Source organism: Meleagris gallopavo, chromosome 3, assembly GCF_905368555.1.
Source record: "Meleagris gallopavo chromosome 3, MGAL_WU_HG_1.1, whole genome shotgun sequence".
In the NCBI taxonomy this organism is placed as follows: Eukaryota; Metazoa; Chordata; class Aves; order Galliformes; family Phasianidae; genus Meleagris; species Meleagris gallopavo.
The window spans coordinates 46199196-46220472 of record NC_139406.1 but is presented as its reverse complement, the minus strand read 5'-3'; the positions used below and the strand labels follow the sequence as shown (position 1 = coordinate 46220472).

General features: G+C 37.9%; 1 protein-coding gene across 1 annotated transcript in view; it reads right to left on the bottom strand.

The window, feature by feature from the left end:
* The window catches only part of DLGAP1 (DLG associated protein 1), a 233548-nt gene that overhangs the window by 106578 nt on the left and 105693 nt on the right, over positions 1–21277 (bottom strand). The window contains exon 3 of the mRNA XM_085220823.1: positions 14440–14654. Coding sequence (XP_085076949.1) covers positions 14440–14654 — 215 coding nt within the window. The remainder of the gene's footprint in view (positions 1–14439; positions 14655–21277) is intronic.

Genomic DNA, 21277 nt, shown 5'->3' with positions numbered 1-21277 from the left:
AATGAGACCTGAACAGAGACAAGTGTTCCTCACAGCCTTCCAAATGGCTTTCCATCAGCAAATTCACAGGTTTTCCAGGAATAGGCTTGCACAGAGGATGCAGTGGGAACCCCCGCTACCCAGCCAGACTGTAATTGTCAGCCTGTGAGCTCACTTCTCTATGCAGCCTATTCCATGGCACCTCTGTCTCTGAGATATATTAAAATATCTTTCCCTAGCCCTGAAGGCCTTCCCTATGGGATAAAAAAACCACATTTTTAAGATTTCCTTCTGCTATGGTGTGAAGGGTAACAAATTCCCTTTATAGAGAAGTGAGTGGGAAGCAATGTGTTAGCATGCATGGGTAGTGCACAGAGGAATGGGGAGAGGTAGGATTAACTGGAGAGATGGCTGACTAGCTGTCATCTACTCCCTGTGAAAGTATCTGAGCCACCTCTGGGACATATGTTAGCAATGGGTGTGGGCTGGATGGCAGGAAGAGAGGGGGAGAGGTGTCAAGGAATGGGACAGTTGTAGGTATGGATTTAAACAGACAGCAAAATGCAACATGAGTTACTGCTACTCCAAAGAGCAGCATTCACAAGTTGTGGGGAGCACCAGTGTGGAAATACATAGAAGATGCAGCTTCTGCCTTGTGCAGTGTGATGGGGCCCTCCCCAAGCACCTTGGTGAGTACAGGGCAATGCGCTTGCTTGGATTTTCTCATGCCTACGTGAACACTGCAAGCCAAGTTCTCACTCCAGGTGCATTGCTCATGCTCTTCTTGTACCCAAGCAGCCAAATCATACCTTAGTGTGTTCCAGAACTATAATTAACCTTAGTGTATCATTTCAAGGCAGAAGAAGCTGTTAGATTTGCCTGAGTTGAAAAAAAAAAAAGAAAACCAACAAAAAACTTGGAAGAATGCTGGCAAGATAATGTTTTTAACAAGCAGCTTGATTAATTCACGGCTAAGGTTATCATCCAGTTGTGTTGGGTAGGAGGCCGACATTTAAAACTTCACATGTACTTTCTCAGAGGAAAAAAATAACAGCCTGCACACCCTCCAGAGCTCAGTTTTTGTATGCTATGCTTGAGACTTGTAAACAGCGCACTGAAAATTCAGATCCCAGTTGCCTAGCATTCCCAAGAACCTTAAGAGAAACAGCCTCATAATCATTTTCTGTGCCATATTCCTATTAAGTCTCATGCTTTAGAATAAAAAAAAAACAAAAAACAAGCATCAAGCGTAGTGTAGATTTGGAGGACGAGTGAGATGCTCTCCAAAGCTCTGTCTCAGGCCTGTACTGGGTCATTGGGCAGCCCAGTGTTAGGGCAGAGGACTGGCATCCATCTCAGGTCTATTTTGTTTCACCCTACTCTTTAAAGATACTTATTACAAATAAAGATTCTTTGTTTATGTGTTATTTATTGTTTACTACATACATCATCTAAGAAAGTACATGACAAAACAAAATCTGAAAACCTACCCCAAAGACAAACAATCTCTGCAACATCGACATAAAAACTACTGCCCTGTTTTTAAACAAACAGCTTTTCAGTTGATTTTTTGTATGACTTTGAAATTGATCATTTTGTTCTTCTTTGGGCTGTTGCCTGTATGGGAATTAATTACTTTAAATAACTGACTACCCTTCTACGGACATCCTGCTTGCAAGAACAGTGGCAGGAAATACAACTGTAACTTGTAATTTCACTGGAACACAAGGGCTAGTGAATCTTTTGCCAAAGGCAAAACACACGGGCAGATATCATAGTTCTCACAAAGGTATAATGAATCTGAAGAAAGGACAATTAGAGATGATAGGAGAGAGGCATGCTTTTGCACTGGGGTCCATGCACAAGGACTGCCTGGCCATTGGTCATGAGAAGGGCAGTAGACTCAGTTACCCAGAAAATAACTCCAAAGACAGCTGACTGAGTGAAACTAACTGTGTGTAAAGCCATGAAATAAAGACAGGCAGGGCCATTTTTCAGTGCAAACTGCATGCCACTGGGCAATAAATGCATGCAGAGAGAAGACCGCAGGAGTGTTAGCAGCAGAACAGCTCTGATTGGGGCCTGGAAACTGCAGGACTTAAGACCCTTGGAAGACTCTCAGTGGTGATATTAGTAACAGGACAAGCGAAAAAGGTTAATAATTAAATCACTAGTGAAGAAAATCTTAGCAGGAGTAGGACCAGAAATATAATAAATGCATGCTACGCCTTTATCATTTCCAAAGGTATGAAATTCATTGAAAAAAGAAATAATCAGTATGAAGGTGGAAATAGAGAAATGGTTGATAGTCAGAAAGTTGTTTTATTGTGTGAGGGGACAGTGAGTCTAAATATAGTATTCTTCCTGCACACTTGGCTCGTAATTGAGAGTGGACACTTATCTCAGAACTGAGGATCACGATTCAGAATTATTAAGGAATTACTTTAAAAAACAGGAGTAAAGAAAAGAAGGAAAAGGACAATAGAAATAGCATCACAATGCTAACATTCATTCCAGCTCTTATCAGTCTGACATGAATATGGCATCATCTACTCCTTATCCGTTCAAATTCCTTTGTTATTCACAAGCAAACAGCAATCAATTTGTGCCGCAAATCAAACAATCTCAGAAAAGTAAAGTAATAGGCAGAGTTACTATTCTTGCTATGCCAGAAATTACATTCTACCCAACAGTTGATGACTGAACAACTGCAGTGGCACAGCCTGACTCACCAGAATTTCAAATGAGTCTGAGCAACAAATCTCTGCCAAAACACTGTTGTCTCACAGCTCTTAGAGCCATGTGACTGATATGAGGCCAAAAGATTCTGCAACAGTCAAATTCATGACCAGGCATTTAGATTGGGCCCCTCAAACTAGACAATGCCAACATTTCAGAAATTTTTAGCATCTTTGATTACCACTTCAGGAGAATGGGAGAATGACATGTTGGCTACACATGACCAGGATAAGGAAAATGACCTTTTCAAAGTCAAAAAGTGACACCTCCACCACTGAAATTCCAGTTTTTATAAATACAATTTCTATCACCACTACAGAAATAAATACTGTAAGATGAAGTCTTGACTCTTTTGACCTCATTGTTTGACACCATTTCACCTAGAGCAGTTTAAGAAAAAAAAATCAGTGTTTTGAGACTTATGTCATGTTTAAAAGCAATTTTTTTCTCTAAATGTGATTAAAATAAAGTAGTATTTTTAAGTTTTGAAAAGCAAGGAGCATAAATAATAAGTGAAGTGAGACTCTCGTATTACTTTGCATTCTATTACCTTTTTAAATTTTTGTCATGCAGACTGTAATAAACATTAACTATTAAAGGAGTTTTAACAAACTCCTGTCTTTTCAATCTATTAATTTATGCCTATTTTGGTGTGATAAAGCCATAAGTAATAACTAAGAATATTCTGGGGACTGAACCACAGAGGAGTATCTTTCAAAGGGAGTTTTTCAGTTTCAACTGTAAAAGTAATGAAGGCTTAGCGCAGATTTGCAATAGCAATTGTCAGATGTAAAACAGAAGAGATTTATGGACTAGCCCTGAAAGATCCTGAGCTTGCCTTCATCATGATATATCACTGTCACAGAGCAGAGCTGCGCAGGCACAACCCAAGCATGGCTGCCATGGAAATAGAAGGAAGGATTTGGGTGCTCTGGATTTTGCTGCAGGCATTCATGGGTGACAGAATAAGTTAGTGCTTCTGCAGTCCCTGGCATTGCTGCAGGCCAAACTGCTGGCAGCTGGGGCACATACTGCTAGGGTAGCAGAGGGGAGCTGGGAATTGCCATGCAACTCAGCTGCCATCACAGAAATCCCTCACAGGAACTTGGTAGCTGCTGAAATGATGTTTTCAAGAAAAATAATTTTTCACACCAGCAAATGGCAGTAGCAGCGATCATAAGATGTTTGGTATCTTTGTGGCAAGCAATGATTAAGAGAGCAAGCACAACAAAAGAAAGCCTTTAAGTGTTTTCCCTAATTTATCCCCTCCAGAAAAGATTGGCAACTTAGTAAAGAGGAGGAGGGATTTAAAGAGGTCACATCCCATCAGGGGTGCTTTTATTCATGTGGGAGCAGAATGGTATTTAATAGTGCCCTCCTTCAGCACTTGGGCTTCTAGGGGCCAATGGGCTGCCTCTAGCCTTCCCCCACACTGCACCCAAACTAGCAGAACACTAATGAAATGAACTGAAAGTTATTCCATCCTAGCAGCAAAACAAATGCAAGAAAATGTGGGAAACAAATGGCTAGGAATTGGCATGACTTAGTAATAGTTTCTTCTATTTGTGAGGACAGAACCATTACTCGCTTCTATGTCTCTCTTTCACCTCAACATGATGCAAGCTGACAGAAGATACCAAAAGCATTCGTCGGCAGAAGAAATATGCTACTGTTTCTCTTGCAATTTCACATTAAAACTAAACAAAAAATACACTCTTTTAACTTGTTCTATTTTTAATCTCAAGTGGCTCCAACATTTCATGGTAGAAGAACAGCGCACTTCTAGCTGATCAAAACAGAAAATTATCATGAATAATTGACTTCATTATTGTTGTCTGTTTACTTGTCTTGTTATGTTGGACATTAAGGACTCCACACTGAATTCTGTGCTAGTGCACATCTCTTTTTATGCCTGTGCATTTTCTGCATGGCAGGTTTAATACATCAGCTGAGCTCCCCTTAGTAAACTAAAACAGATAGTACAAGATCACATACTGAGATTCAAGCATGGTATGGCTGGCAGCATGTACAACATGATTTCAAAATGCTAACAATGAAATAACATTTAGAATGCATTAAAGAATTGTGCAGTGCTGCTGTGGTGGGATATCTATATTTACTACTCAACAGTAGGCCGGCAGGAATAATTTGGTCCTGATGAGGGTTTTATTTTTACATTCAAAAAAATAAGTTAGAGAAAGGAAGTAAGAATGGTGATACTGGATATATTCAGTAGCCTGAGAAAAACTGATATCAGATTGGTCTGGAGGGAACTTCATGGGATCATTTGGTCCCTCCTCCTACCCTAGAGCGAGATTAGCAATACCTAAATTATTCCTGACAGACATTTTCTATCCTATTCTTCAAGACATCCAGTGAAATGATTTCTCTCGGCAATCCTCTCCAGTTCTTAACTATCATTACCATTACAAAAATTTTTCTAACATCTAGCTTGTTTACGTCTTTGCAGTCTGAGGCAGCATTCCTTCTCCTAACCCCACTGGATATGATTTTCTTTCTGAGGCAGCTTTTTCAGTAGGTGGGCAGAAGTAGGGCAGAAAATAAAACCTATTTTGTGCATCTACACGGAGGGTACATAAAAACTACACCCTGAAAGAGATGACTGAAAAGCACATCTTGGTTCACTGATTATAACTGTTTCATAAAGTAAGCCCTCAAGGTGCCCATTATACCCATAAAGTATAGCAAGATGTTGCCTCATGAAACAGATGAGAGGATGGATTTGAATAATTTGCTCTAAAATGAACAAAATCTTAGAGAAGTAAACTAAAAGAAGTTAAAAAATTGGAAATCTCTTTTTAACTGTAATGATGCTTAGAATAAAGCAAAATGTTGAGTGAAGCTGTTGTGCTCACAAAGAAGCAAAATCAGTTCTAACAGGTTCTTAGCAATACCAGGTAAAGTATTTGTGGGCAGGCCAATGGTTATATGTAGAAAAAGAGTGGAACATACCCCACTGGTAAAAAGGCTCTCCAGATTGCCAATGGGATGATGTTCAACAAAGCCAAGTGTCAGATCCTGCACTTTGTTCACAGCAACCCCAGGCAAGCTACAGGCTTGGGGCAAAGTGGCTCAAGACTGTGTGGAAGAAGCAGACCTGAGGGTATTGGTCAGTGCTCAGCTGAACACGAGCCAGCAGTGTGCCAAAGTGGCCAGGAAGGCCAATGGCATCCTGGCTTTGTCAGAAATAGCATGGCCAACAATAGCAGGGAAGTGATTATTCCTCTCTAGAGGGGTCTGTGAGAAAGAAGCACTTTCTGATGACTGGCAACAACCATACAAGCTTTATGATGAATCTAAACAGGGAACCAACACTTAGCTTAGAAAAACAGGCTGCAAAATTTCAACAGGAATTTGGATTTGAGGAAGAGTTTAAGACTTTTCCTCTCTTATTTCAGCTGCTCTTAAGGCAGATGGGAATATTAAATGATAATCCCTGAAGAAGCTGTAAGAGCCCTTTCACTAGAACTAAGTGAATAGCATAAATATGGTTATCCAAATGTTTACATATATTTAATATGTTTATAATTTAAATTTATTGAATATTAATTTCCTTTTTATTGTATGGATTAATCACAAAGCTTTTGTTTGAAATGAAAAATATTACATACATAGGTTGTTCTCCAAAAGTAATGCTTCCTATTTATTTCCATGGAAAGTACAACAGATACAAATAGCACAATAACTCTATTTGATGGAGCAAAGTCTGGGCTAAAAAACACCATTTTCCAACATAATCACCAGCATTAGCTGTGCATTTTCACCAGTAATTAACAAGAGCCTGCATGTCATGCTTGTAGATATCTGCATCAGCAGAGGTGACCCATTGCTGATGTTGCCACTGCTGAAACACACCACCCACTGCCTCACTGTGCTTACATCAACTGGGTGGTCTCCATAAATGTTCAGCAAGCGTCGATGAATGTCACTGGGTCCCATTTTTTCCATATGGAGGAATTCAATGACACTCCTTTGTTTCACGCATACTTCCATGTCAGACACCATTCTGTCTGGTGCCCCTCTGCTGCTATATGTCACACAGCAATAAAATGCGATAGCATACTGGTGGGAAGATTCAACCTCAACTGCCATACCACCAAAATCCACCTGTGATGTCATAACCAACATAGTAACATGGGAAGCGTTACTTTTGGAGCAGCCCTCATATTAGTGTTGGAATTGAGATGCTCATTACTTTTTCAGATAAGCCAGGCACTATGTGTTACGTTCTCTAATTTGAACAAGTATTCTCATAGTAGGTAGTTGTACACAAATCCCTCATGTGTATGCACCAACTTGCTCTACATGTTTTCTGGAAGCTTGTTCAGACACTTCCTGAGAGGAAATTCAAAGCCAAGAGGGGAAAAATGAAACTTATTTATTGAAAAAATTTCCTCCTGATATCCTTGTAAATGATGTGATATTATTCCCTAAGCACTCCCTCCAGCCTGGAGAGCCATGATGACAGTAACAAGGTGACTACATCAGCCTCCTGATCGGCAATACCTTACTTGAGGCACCAGTTAAATAAACACTATCTCTTTCGTTTCTAGGAGGTGTGGTTTATGTGAGAGGACACAATGCTCAGAAAGGATGCTGTTCTGGAGCAGGCTCTATATATCCATCAATTGAAAGTTATTGCTGTTATCTTCCCATTGCCAAAACTCCAATATTTCTCTGAGTTCCTTCAATAAAAGTGCAGTTTCCATCATTATGTTCTGCTTTTTAAATATACACAAAACAGACATCAGATGCCATAAGAAAATCACTGGATCCAGAACTATGCTCACCTGCTACTTTCAAATAAATGCATTTTTTTTAAATCATCTTGCCTTCAAATTTTCTTCTGACTTATAAATTATTCAGTGACCTCAATCATACCTGATGCATGAGCATGAAAAGCAAGAAAGTATCCCCTTAGCTTCTGGAGAGGTGAGAGAAAGGATTGCAATAACACTTATAAAAAGGTAAGTAGTATTTTATACATCAGTGACAGTGGGCTGCGGATGTTGCTACCTAGAGCAACAGTAATTCCAGAATACTGTTACTTCAGCTGAGCATCCACAGCTCGTGGAGTTCTTCCCATCTCTTTCATGGGAAATCCCACAAATTCCTGCTTCAAGCAAGCAAATATAAATAACACCTGAAGGAAATCAACTTTTTCCTAGCTCAAGTTCTGATGAAAATGAAAGAGATTGCAACATGAAACAATGAAACACACTTTACTGGAAACATATTGTAAAACATTAATAAAAACATTCATCAGACTTATTGGACTAATTAGGAAACTCATTGTTCCCTAAATGGACATTATTCAACAGGAAAGAAAATTAACAAGATTCCCTGTGTGTGTCTAAAAATACCAATCATAAGGAAGATGGGGATATTGCATCCCTTCACATTTTCCCTCTCGTCTCCCTTTTCTTTGTGATTTGGACCACTGAAGTTAATGAGATATTTTCATTATTTTAGCAGAATGAGGACAGCACCTCCATTTAAAGAAAAAAAATAAAAAGTATGCTTTTGTTCATATGACACATTTTTTTTCTGAGCATGTTAAAGTAATATAGAAACACTCTAATGCAAACGTGACTTAGTTCTGAAGACCAAGATGTTTATCATACCTAAGGATGCATGTGATGCTGTATGTTGTAGTGTAGTGTACGTACATCAGACACAACTTCAGTTTGTTTAAAACCAGAATAGTCTAGCCAGTGTGTCAGGCTACAATTATCCTCACATTCTATTTCACTACTTTCAGTACAGACACTTCCAAAGGCAGCATTTTAGTAAAGTTGAGAAAGTGGGAGAATCACCTTCAAAGTTTATGTTATTCCATAGTTTCCTGAGAGCTGTATATTTTAGTTTATGAAGCCATGAAGACATCTACATTTGTTGTATCACAAGGAAAATCAAAGCTAGAATGATCTCTAGCTTTGAGCTCAACATTTAACAAAATCCTTGCCATGAGTCATTCCACTTGCTGGGTCTGTAGTGTAAAAAGCTTTTTGACCTTTTCTCATCCTTTCATTCAGATTAGTCCTAGCATTGTGTTTGAATACAGACATTACGCAATTTCACCTTTATTTCACCCAGTGCAGATGATGCACTCTACCTTTCCATCAGGCTAAATGAATGTGCCCATGTGTGCATATCACCTCCCTCCTAACCTCAATAAATTACCAGAGAGGCAAAAGTATCCATGAGCTTTGAGACTATAAAAAGTTTTTTACACACACACACAAGGGCTACTCTGAAAGTTATGCCTCTTACATTATTATGTTGGACCATCATATCAGAGGCAGATATTGATGGTATGGCAGTAAAGGTTTAATCTTCCTGCCAATATTCTATTACATTTTGTCATCATGTGACAGATAGCAGCAGAAAGGCAGTCTGACAAAATGGTGTCTGACAAGGAAGGGTGTATGAAGCAAAGGTGTGGAATTAAATTTCTCCATGCAGAAAAAATTGCACTCATTAATTGACACTTGCTGAATGTTTTATGGAGACCAACCTGTTGGCATGAACACAGTGAAGCAGTGGATGGTGTGTTTCAGAAGTGGCAACAGCGGTGTGAAAGACAAGCCATATTCTGTATCACACCACAAAGCGATGAATGTCTCAATCAGCTCACCTGCATGAATTGGGAGATTGAAACCAGGATACTGTTCAGAGCTGAACATCAGCTTCAGTGTGTTGGTTGGTTGATGATGGCAGCATTGGAATATTGAAAAGTTTGCACCAAGTAGGTCTCACAGTGCTCACACAAAAATAGAAAGAATGCTGTATGCAAGTTTTTCAGGTTTTATTGAACCAATACAAGGCCGAAAGTGAAGTTCCGTTGATCACATCATTACTGATAACGACATGTGGTGTCACTGCTATGAGCCAGAATCAAAATAGCAGTCCATAGAGAGGTGACATGTCAATTCCCCATCAAAGAAAAGGTTCAAGATGCAGCCCTCAGCAATTAAAGTGATGTATGTTGTCTTTGGAATATGAAAGGGGTGATCATTCTGGAATTCCTGCAATCTAGACAAAATATTAACTCTGATTAATGTTAGTCATGATGTTGACTAAGCTGAAGGTTCAAATTTGTACAGTCAGGCCAGAGAAAAAGATGACCTTTGTCTTGCAACAGGATAACAATGTCAGCCCTATACTGCTTTGAAGACCGTGGAACAGAGTTAGAGTCTTAATTGGACTATCCTACCACACCCAATGTATAGTTCAGATTTGGCACCTTCTGACTTCCATCTGTTCAGGATGATGAAAGAAGGACTGTGTGGGCAATGTTTTTCTAGAAATAGCACTATTTAGCAGCTGTAATACAGTGGGTCACCTCCATTTGTGCAGAAATTTTGAGTATGGCATGCAGGTTCTTGTTCATTGCTGGTAAAAGTGCATACCTAATGGTGATACCTATACTGAAAAACAGCATTTTATATCTGAGAATTTGCTCTATCAAACAATGTTATTTTACTTTTTGTATCTGTTGTAGTTTCCATGGAAACAAATATAAGGCATTACTTTCAGAGTGACCTATGCATATACACATACTTGTTTTGTTATATATCAGCTTTGAAAAATTTCTGATCAGCTTTAAAGTCAGGAATTGGTTGGCTAATTCTAAGTATCATTCATCTATGAGAGAATAAGCCATAAGAAGAGAGGCAGCTACAATGGAACTTACACAGACAAGTTCTGTACCATAGGGGAATAAAAAAGGATATAGCCATATAGACTCATAGAATCACTAAAGTTGGAAAAGACCTCTAAGAACATCAAGTCCAACCCTCTACTCACCACCAATATCACCCACTAAATCATGTCACTAAGTACCACATCTGCCCTTTCATTAAACACCTCCAAGGATGCTGACTCTACCACCTTCTTGGGCAGCCAACTTCTCCAGGAGAATACTTTGGGAGACAGTATCACAGTCTGCTAAAATCTAGGCAAACTACACAACAGCCTTTCCCTCATCCATCTGATGGGTCACTCAATCATAGATGGCAGAATGAAGCAGGAAAACTATGGTAACAAGATACACCTGTTAGACCTTTTACCCTCAGTTTTCCAGTTCTTTCCATATCTCTCATCTTTTAAGGTAAGAAAGTGCTGCCATCCATCTTTGCTTTGGGCTGACTCATCAGCTGCTACTAGTTCCTTACACTTCTGGGTGATTCTAGGTCTTCATCTTAAGCAGCTACAAATCTTTATAAAGTTTACTGAAACTTCCTATCCTCATTCTTTACTAAAGTTGACTGAAGTTAGCCAATGGATTCAAGAGGCACTGGGAAGTGGGAAGGAGACATTGGCATGTGGAGAGGTAATATAATTGCATACCTTTTTTTCCCCCCCACTGAAAACTGGGCTAAACATGACCAAGGTACATAAAGACTGTGAAGGAGAAAGTCCTGAATGAAGTCAGTTATCCGCTGACTGAATCTTCTTGAGAAGTTAGCAAACTGTTCTGCTTTCTATCTGCCTACAAATGCAAGATAAATTTCTACTGCCTTTCAGGAATAGGAAGAAAATGGCACTTTCTTTTTTTTTCCTTCTAACTGTATCAGTTTATCTGGACTGTGAAAGATTAATTCTAGGAGGATACTGCCAGCAAAGCGAGAAAAGACTGCTTGCTTCCTGGTAGGATAATGAGAGTGCAGCAGCGGAGGTGTGCATTTCAAAATCATAGCAAGCTGTGCTTTATTCAGAATGGTACCATAGCATTTGATTTGTGCTGTAACCACATGGAAACTGTGGCATGGGAAGAATATTGTAGGAGGGAGATTGTAAAGTGTAGGAAGAAAAAAACCTCAGCAAAAAACAGGAAAATAAATTTGTATTATGTAAAGGGGATATGACCTGATTGTTCTGTACAGAAGTTATTCCTTATATAAAAAGAAACATTGGTAGTAATGAAAATCCTTTCTTAAAAGAGTAGGCACACGAGCAATGGTAGGTAGGTAGGTGGGAGGAATAGCGTGGGTTGTGAGAGCAATATTAGACTCAGAGAGAAGTCCCACAAGATGCAAAATCCTTTCAAAAACAGCAGTGAAAGCAAAAGAGGACACATTCTTCAGTCATCTTCCTGCCAAACATAAGTGCAGCTTACTACCTGTTGTACAGGAGACTGCAACACATAGAACAGAATAGCAGAAAGAAAGCAGACGAGTTATCACAGTTATCACTGAAGATACTTCCAGTTTCACATGGCAGAAGAAATGCAGTGAAAAAAATCTGAATACCACTCAACTTTTAATTGTTAATAATATTTTGCAGGACAAATAGAAAGGCCACTAGTGTCAACAAAGTGTCTGTTTGAGTGTCTGCTGAACAGAGTAATTTTCAGCTAATTTCCATTTCTATTTCTAATTCAGGTGCTAATTGAACTCTAGTCAACAGTAAGTCAAATAAGTAACTTGTTATTGCACATGACACAATTGCTTGATGCCTATATTTAGCGAGTTAGAGACCCTAATTTAGTCTCTGGCAGACAAGATAGCACAACTCTATCATAACTCTCAGAGTAATCAGCATAGCCCTGGTATGAATAAGCAAGCCTCTCTAGGTCAAGTTCAAGTCATGCAACTAGGAAGTGTGAAGAAGTCTGCAAAAAAATTAAAAAAATAATCAAAATCTAGGCTTCAATTTCCAGATAGTGTTCTTGGCTACTACTCACATAAATAAAATACAAAACAAAACAACACAACAACAAGAACACCCAACAAGAACACCCTGTTCAGCAGAAAGGAATAAAAGCAATGCATAATTATGCATTATACAATTTGTCGCTAAAAGTGGAAAGAGTTCCCAAGAAACATTTCTATAAATTATACGATTAAAAGAAATAATTATACTTCATGCCAATTAATGTTGAAAAATCATTGAAAAAGAGAAATTACTTCCTGTTTTGTTCTCTTTTTTGCTTTACTACCATTTTCCATTTTCCCCTTACCTCCACTGTCCTAAAATTTACATTGTAGTTTCTTTAAACTTACACAATTTTTACTAAATGCAGCTTAAATTGAAGCACATTTCTAAAAGCTTTCCTGAATAGGAATGGATTAAAGTACACAGAAGCACTTTGCAGAATTACAATGACTTCAAGCTAAACGCAATCCTGCTGCCTTGCTAGCCCTTCTGACCTAACATCCTTTGTGGGTGAACATAGACGTGCAAGACTTTTTTTTTTTAAATAATTTCATATAGAACAGGAATGATCAGGAGCAAATCACTGTAATTGATTGTAGTACAATAAGGAACTATGGAACATACTTTTCTGCGGTCTCAGGATGGATAAGCTTCATTCCTCATGGCATGTCGGTGTATAAAGCAAGGCTTTGTGGAGTTTGTGCTACCTAATGTTTATGTTCACCTTTCTAGGTGACTCCGTGCTGCCTGCCGTAACTAATCACAGAGGGGCAATTTTGGCTCAGGAAATGGTAAGATGAAGTCTGTTGCATGATGAGAGGAATTGCTGGATCCCTGGAGCAACCTCTGGCAAGTTCATGAAAATCCCTGCAGAAAATGAGACTACATTCTCTTCTCAACACTAGTGAAAAACACAGAGCAGACAATTGCCATCTTCCCTAGAAATAGGCAGGCTGCTGCAGGGAGCTGGAATAAGTTTGGTATAGTCTTCTGGTCTATTCATCACTGACATTGTTAATAAGGATCAAATGCTTTCCTCTACAATCTTTTACTCAGATAAGATTTAGGGAAAAATATGGGGTAGAGGAGGACAAGGAAGGAGAGGAAATTAATGAGGGAAGTGCAGAAGGAGTCTTTTGTCTCTAATCACGGATACTAACAGAGATACAGCTCTTTTTGTTTCCATTTTAAAGATACAGCCTTAGGCATGTTGTACTAAAATTAGGTTATTTTTGGTTCAGTGAACTATGATTCACTGCAAATTTTTGCAGATGACAGACAGAAACAATTGCTGCTTTAAATCCACACTTTTTTTTAATGGATGTAATTTATTTTATTGCTGTAGGGGAGCTCTCCATTTTAGAATCATTTAAAAGAAAATACTAATACCAAAACTGTTGATTCATGCAATTTTCATGAGAATTTGGATTCTTTTGAAAGGATTCAATGACATAAAGTACAACATGACGTAAAACCCATAAATTCTTCTTTGATGTTGACTAAAGCTTTTATAAATAATTTAAGACATTTCAGTGTTGTTTATGTTTTTTCCACCAAATAAGCAGTGCAATTCCAAATGGACTGAGGAATGGAAACTACGGATTTGTCTATTTTCAGAAAGCCATTGTTCTTTTTAATTAACTGTCAGATACCCTCTGATGAGTTGCAAAGACTAGCTTTGAGCTAATTTTACGTGTGGTATTCATGTAGAGTATATATAAGCACACAGTTACATAAAGCTTCTGCAGGTGTAAGCTGTAATTCAACAACATATTCAAAGAACAGACCTACTGTAAACACTTGAGCATCTTCAGTTAGCAGTAACAGGAAGAAATACTTTGCAAAGTCAAGGTGCAGGCAGTTGAGTCCCTTTGCAAAATAACACTGAAATACACGGTCAAGTCTACCCTCAAGCCAAAGGTAATTATGATCACAATTTTCCTTAACTCGTGTCCAAAAGTGAATAGCAGAATCAAAGATGAACAGACAATATACGTCTGATTGAAGAGCTTTAAATGATGTAGAAAAAGATTGACTTACTTGAGGGTGGTGAGCTCTGTAAGGGATGGCTGGGTGGCCTTGAGATAGCTCTCTCTCCGTGCAGCAATCTTTGGAGATGGCTTTGGACTTGTGTCTGAGTCTCCACTGTCATCATCCCCCATGGCTTTGATGTAACTGCCACTACGCATCCGCCGGCAGGGAATCTCATCATCTTTGCTTCGTGGAGTGTATCCAGACCATTCATCTTGAGGAACCTGCAGTTATAAACCCAATACTTTTATTAATATACTTCTCTGTGATGCAGTTTCACAGCAAGATTTGATCATGCTAAGATACCACAGAAACATTATAAAAATTCACATGGGCAGTGGTCCATTTTCAGTCCCATTTAACTGAGGAATGCCATTTGCGGTGGAGGATCCCTATTTTTCTTTGGTAACTACCATTTTCATTCAAAGGATTTACAAACTAGATCAGGGTATTCTTGACAAGGCACAAAAAGATGAAATATGAATTTAAATTGCAGTCTTTTCAGATGTAAATCCAAACATGCCACACTGATTTTTGGTTCAAGACACACTTAAAGTCACTATGTCTCAAGAATCACAAAATTAGGTTTGCAACTGTGAAGTTATAATACTATCACTTCTATACCATAATTAGATTAACTAGACCTTCATCAGTGCATACAGATCCTCTTTTTGAATTACGTTAGTCTGAATATCTGAGCCATACAACTCTCTATTCTTTTCTTTTACTTTGCTTTACTTATATTCAGTATTCCTCTTGATCTGAAGTTTGTATTGCCCATTCTTTGCTGTGGAAATCTGAAACATTGGGAATGTGTGTTCACGAGATTTAGGGACACAGCAGGGAACAACCCAAGAGCGCAGTTCTCTTGCCCACCTATCCTTTCCCTTCCACTGCTTTTGGGGCTTCTGACTATCACAAACCAACACCTTTCCCTTTTCCTTTTCCGCAGCAGCAGAAAGAACATACTGTAGAGCAGGACTCCTGAAAATTTGTCCTGAAGTTATTTTAGAACCCTTTTTAATAGTAAAGGTGAAACTGAAATAACACTTCTTTGGTAAATATATTTTATGTTTGATTTAAATAATACTGGTTACAACTTTACATTTGTTTGCCACTTTGCTGATAATCCATATTAAACAACCTCAAATCTGGCTTTTTAAAATCTGTCCTACAGTTTATAAATACCACCACCACTTACCAAGATAATCACTAAATGTTTCCTTTCTATGAGCAGCAACATTTAACTCCTAGTGAATATCTTGTGTAACCATTGCTTCATAAGCTTCAGCCATAGCATTTACACTCCAGCATGTTTGTAACTGGAATACTGAACTGTTTGCGAACAGCTTGGTTGTTGATACCCACTGCAAACGTAAGTCCAGAGGCTATAATTCCTTTCACATTTTACTGGCAATGTAAGTCATATTTTATGGCATCAAATTCAAACTGTTCTCACACAAACTGTAATCCAAAAAAACTCTGTGAACAAAGAAAAAAAATGGATGGCTCTAGGTATTCATGGGCTTATTAATGATTATAATTGACCAAATAAGCTACACCATTGCTTTGTTCCCGTCTGATGACAAGCTCAAGACCTCACCAAAATTCTTCCTTTGTTGGCTGTTTTCTGCTGCTAACATCAGGTTTTACAGCCTTCCTTGAACCTCAGAATTCTTTTCTCTCGGGCTCAGCCCAAGTTCTCTTTTATTCTCCCAAATCATTCTTGGTCAAGGCTGGCCCTGCTAAACTCACTTGAACCCCTAACTTTTTCCTTTGATTCCTCAAGATTTAATCCTGAAAGCGTAATCTATTTTATATCTTTATCAATATGTTTTCTTATGATTCTGTGTTCTGTTTCAAGACTCAGACTTCTCAACTACTCCTATTTTTATTTAACCAGATTTTTTCCTCATATTTTTTTAAACTAAAATGCCTCTTTTTTTCCCCCCTCAAATACCATTTAGTTAATTATTCTGGAAACACTACTTCTGTGAAGCATTTACATTCTTATGTTCCAGCAACATGCAAAATTTGTTACTTTTTTTTTTCCATTTTCTTCCTTCTATACATTTCTTTCCTCTCTTCTCTCCCGTATCCCCCCCCCCCCCCAGAAATATTTCCATGGTCTTCCATGGTCTTCAAGAATATATGTTCTGTAAGGCAAGAATATATGTTTAGTCAAGTTCATTTCTTACTGAGCAAATGTATACAGAGTTCTGTATTTATAGGAAATAATTGAATAAATACACTTAAGAACATCTAAAATATCCTTCTAGTAAAGGGAAGACTGAAAACTCTAAAGTCTACAGACTGAGAGCACAAAGTATTTTCAGAACACATTGGAGGACTGAATGGACTGCCTTGATAAATTTCCTTTTCAAGTAAAAAGACAAATACAGTGTTTTACTTCTAGGACTTCTGAGTTTACGTCTAGGCCTCAGATCAGGAAAGCTGATGATACCCTTGTTTGATGTGTGCATCTTTGCAATGTGCAAATGAATATAGTACTTGGTAGTGGTTTTGATTTTTGACGTACAAGAGCATGGAACATTTTGCACTCCTCCTCTAGCACTGATTCTTGCATTGGTTCTGGGCCTACAGCATCAGCAAACAAAGGAAGTTCAATCTTTATTTGTAACAGCCCCCATATACACTTAAGAGCCTACAGCTCCTGCTTGTCAGCCTTGGCTTTTCAAGTCACTCATACAAAAAGTGAGTTAAGAGAGAAAAACCAAGCTTTGCTGACATTTTGATGAAATGATTGGCCTTCACTCAGGATTTGAAATCCAGTCACTTCACTTTTCAGGAAGGTATTTCATGGCCAAGTAAGAGCATATTAGAGAATCCATGACTTCTCATAGGACATGTACTTTTATCTGTTTAATGTTTTATTCATTATCCTTTAGTTAAAGATTTGTGCTATTTCTCATTAAAAGAAATTTTGAATCAGTCTTTAATTGGTAAATAAAACGTGTTAGTATCACATTAGGGTTGGTATCCTTAACTGAGCAAAAGCTAGAGGAAATAAAGTTACAGCGCTCACACAGCACCCATAATTCAGGCAAGGTGAACATGTAGTTGTATTACATTATAGACAACCAAATAAATTTAGTGCTGTAGTTTATAGCTGCAGTACTGATGAGATATAGCTTCTGTGGGCACAATAACTCTGGAATTCCTAAGTTCTGTTATCAATAATCCCGTAGAAAAGTACATTACTTTTAATCCCAAAGCTTCTCAAAAGGATTTAGATACAACAGGCCATGTTTTGAAAGCTGTTTGCAATGAATTTGCCACAAAAATTTACACATGCACACACTGCAGATAGATAGAAGTGCCCTATGATGAGCTTTAAAGCCTCTAGCTGCACAAATTGTACAAGATGATCAGGAGGAAGTCTCCAGTTCAAGCTCTGCTTGCTCAGGGAAGTAGGGCAGCTTATAAATAACAGCACACTATCATTTCAGTAGATCTTCTGCCTTTTAAAGGTGCAGCAAAACACAGTAATGGAAATTTGATTCCAAAGGTGGAGGGTATGAGGTGTCTGCTACGTCAGTTAAACAGTTCACCCAGTGTTACTGCAGATATGAGGATATTTAAAGTTCAGCATTTCTTATTTATTTTCTTTTTCCCCTGATAAGGTTTCACTATTTAAAGGAATAATAGGGAAAGAAATGTGGACGCAATTCCTCTTTTATGTCAATTTCACAAGAGCTGGAAATCCTGATTTCAGAAGATGGATTAGGAGGAAACAGTGAGCCATCGTGTAACTGTATGAGAGCACTTGCAAGGTAAAGAAATGCAAGTTTTACAAGTAGTTGATCTTTGCCTCAACTGTGCTTTGTCTGAAAGGATCTTAAAGCACTATCTGTGTATTTCTTGGGTAGGATAAAACAATCCTTAAAGCTCAGCATTTCTTATTATAGTTATTTCTCTGTTTAGAAAATAGAGACATAAAATAACGCAAATGTTTTTTATACTTCGGTGTCTACAGACAAATACCTTGAGCAACACTTGATAAAAGAACTGACCTGATTTTCAGAGCTGCTTTCTTTGGTGGCAATATGAATGGCTGTAGCAGCTTACAGTAGGCAATGCAATTTACTGTCAACAGTAAAGCATTTGCATTATGGGAAAGAAGAAAAACATAAAGCCCTCTTTAAAATACTAATTAAGAAAATATAATTGATCATATTATTTCTTGCATTCAGTTTGTATATATGGTACTAAACATACTGTAGCACAGTTCCTTCTGCTGAGCTAGAAAAACACTGCGGGAATTACTTATGTCAGCCTCCTTTTCATTTTTTTCCACTCAGGAGGGTTGCTGAGATTTTCCCACAGGCTCTTACTTTGAATGGCCACAATTCTATCTTGCAAGGTCACACACTATGCTGCATGCAAGTGCATATGCATGGTAACAGCTGCCTCAGAAGATTAATGGCATTAAGATTGACACACCTGAGATAAAGCTGTTTCATGCTTTTAAGAAAATTGAGTTATCCAATTACCTTGGCAATCTCATTTTTTCAGTATCAGAATATCAAACAGAACTCACTCATATGATTGTTTCTACTCTTATGAAAAAAGGGAAAGAACTAAACTCAGATCTAACAATGAACATCATTGTTTTTTATTAAAATAGAATTATTATTATTCACACTATTGAAGTAAAAAAGATCCTGGAAACATTTCATTCTGGTCTTTAAGATCATATACAGTTACTTCTTTACAAATCTAAAAATCAAGAGTGTGCTTTAATTATATATAACAGCCCAGTGAAACAGAAAACCCGTATTACTTGAAATACACACAGAATATACAGCAATAGCCACTGAGCCAGACAACTTACTGAAAACTATGACTTCAGTTCTCTGATAGGCACTTTGAAATAAAATAATTGTTACAAATATGAAGACTGAGTCTGACTATATATTCTTTTAATTCAATGAAATACAAGTTTTGTAAACAGAAGAGTACGGAGATAACATGCTGCCACTAGCCAGTATCACACCTGGATTCACCCTCATTCAGTGTATTGGTTATCTGTCCTGCTGTTTAACTGAATTTATGGTCCTCTGGAAGTGGTCACACTTTGTCATTAGCCAGACTAGACTGAAAAATCAACTCTGCCTAGCTGAAATCATTGACCAATTCCTTTAAGCTTTTTATTTTATTTTTTCTTTCCCTAATAGCTAATCTAAGTCCCTGAATAAAGAAACTAAGCAAATAAGTATAGTGGCTCCACAGTTTTCAGATATTCATTGCAGAAGCTCGCACTTGATGGTATGTGAAATAAACCTAGCACACAAGGACAAAGATAAAGAAAACGTTATATTCAAGCTCTAAAGAATAAGAATTAGAATATCTAGTTTCCTTTCCCCCCCTCTCTCCCCAGAATTGTTATTAGCTTACCTTATTGGATGAAATAGCAAACAGACTGTCTCTATAGCAAATTAAGTTCATTATTGATTTGTAGTTTGATGTGGTTTATTGCAGCTGAAAACATTAAGGCTTCTCCCTGTGCTTTGCCAAAGCAATGGGGATGACTACAGAAGTAAACACAAGGAGTGGAAGGGAGTGGCTAACCATCACTCACAGCAGTAGACTTGTAACTTTAGCTTTCTATTAGTATGCAAATACTTAATGAAATGAAATCACACGACTAAAGAACAATGCTTAATGACTGCTCAGTGCAGATTTTTCAAACTCATGCAATTTGGTTTCCTTAGCTGTTATTATGCCTCTTCTGTGCCTTGTTATGGAAGTTTCAATTGCCATCTTCCTCTTACTAAGCCTATTCCTAGCGCTCATGGAATTAATCAGACCAATGAAGGTAAGCAGTATTTCAGTCTATCAATGTGCATTATTAAAAATAACTGAAGTACACAAAATAAAAAGGAAATCTTGCAAGCCTTAAATAACAATATGTGTTTACCAAGTTTAAAGACTTTTCCAAAAGGAGACAGGAAGGATGTTTCCATTTAAGATAAATTTAATATTTTCAGTGTCTGCAGCAGCTCCTGATCTAGTTTGTATGATTTCAGCAGTAGAGTTCTATTATAAATTCATTTAATTTAGTTTTATATGAACAATATTAATGGCTGTCTTCAACAGAGCATTATTTCCTCAGTTTTGAGTGCCCACAATTTGCATCAAACCTGGATGAGCACTGTGAAGAGTTGCAATCTTAGTTCCTTTAATGTTAATTTGAAGAGTCAGTATGAATTCTCATAGAAAAACTCCAGCTGTTTTTACAGTCTGTAATTTTCATTCATCAAAAGCTTTCTGTATTACTAGCTCAATAATCTGATTCACAGCCTGTCTTATGAAAAGAAATGTGTCTCCTGCACAAAACAACCACAACTGGACTCCAAAATTAATTTTCTCCTCCTGTTTTACATGTAAAAATCCAATCAACAGTAAAGAAAGACACTTGGACACTGACTACAACCAAGGACTTTCCAAGTTTGCCTCCCTCAAACATATTCTGCAGAAAGAAAACCAAACAACAGCTATAGACTCTATTATCTAAGGGAAACTGAAGTTCATACAGACTGAGTTTAGGTTTTGAATTAAAACTACTTCCATGATACTCATACTTCATCTTTCTCAAAACTCCTGAAGCTTTCAATTGCAGCTTCCAGCAGCCCTTTCAGGGCAGTTGGCTATAATGAGATATTCCTTCTCCCCCAAGGACAGCAGGAACCTGCAGAATGACCGCTAACATTAATTCCAGTCTTTGAAAGGATACTTTCCACGACTAGAATGGAGAAATTTTCTTTCACCACTAGATACTTTCTTTGGGATGAATCACCTCTCTTTCCAATCACTTCAGCATCTG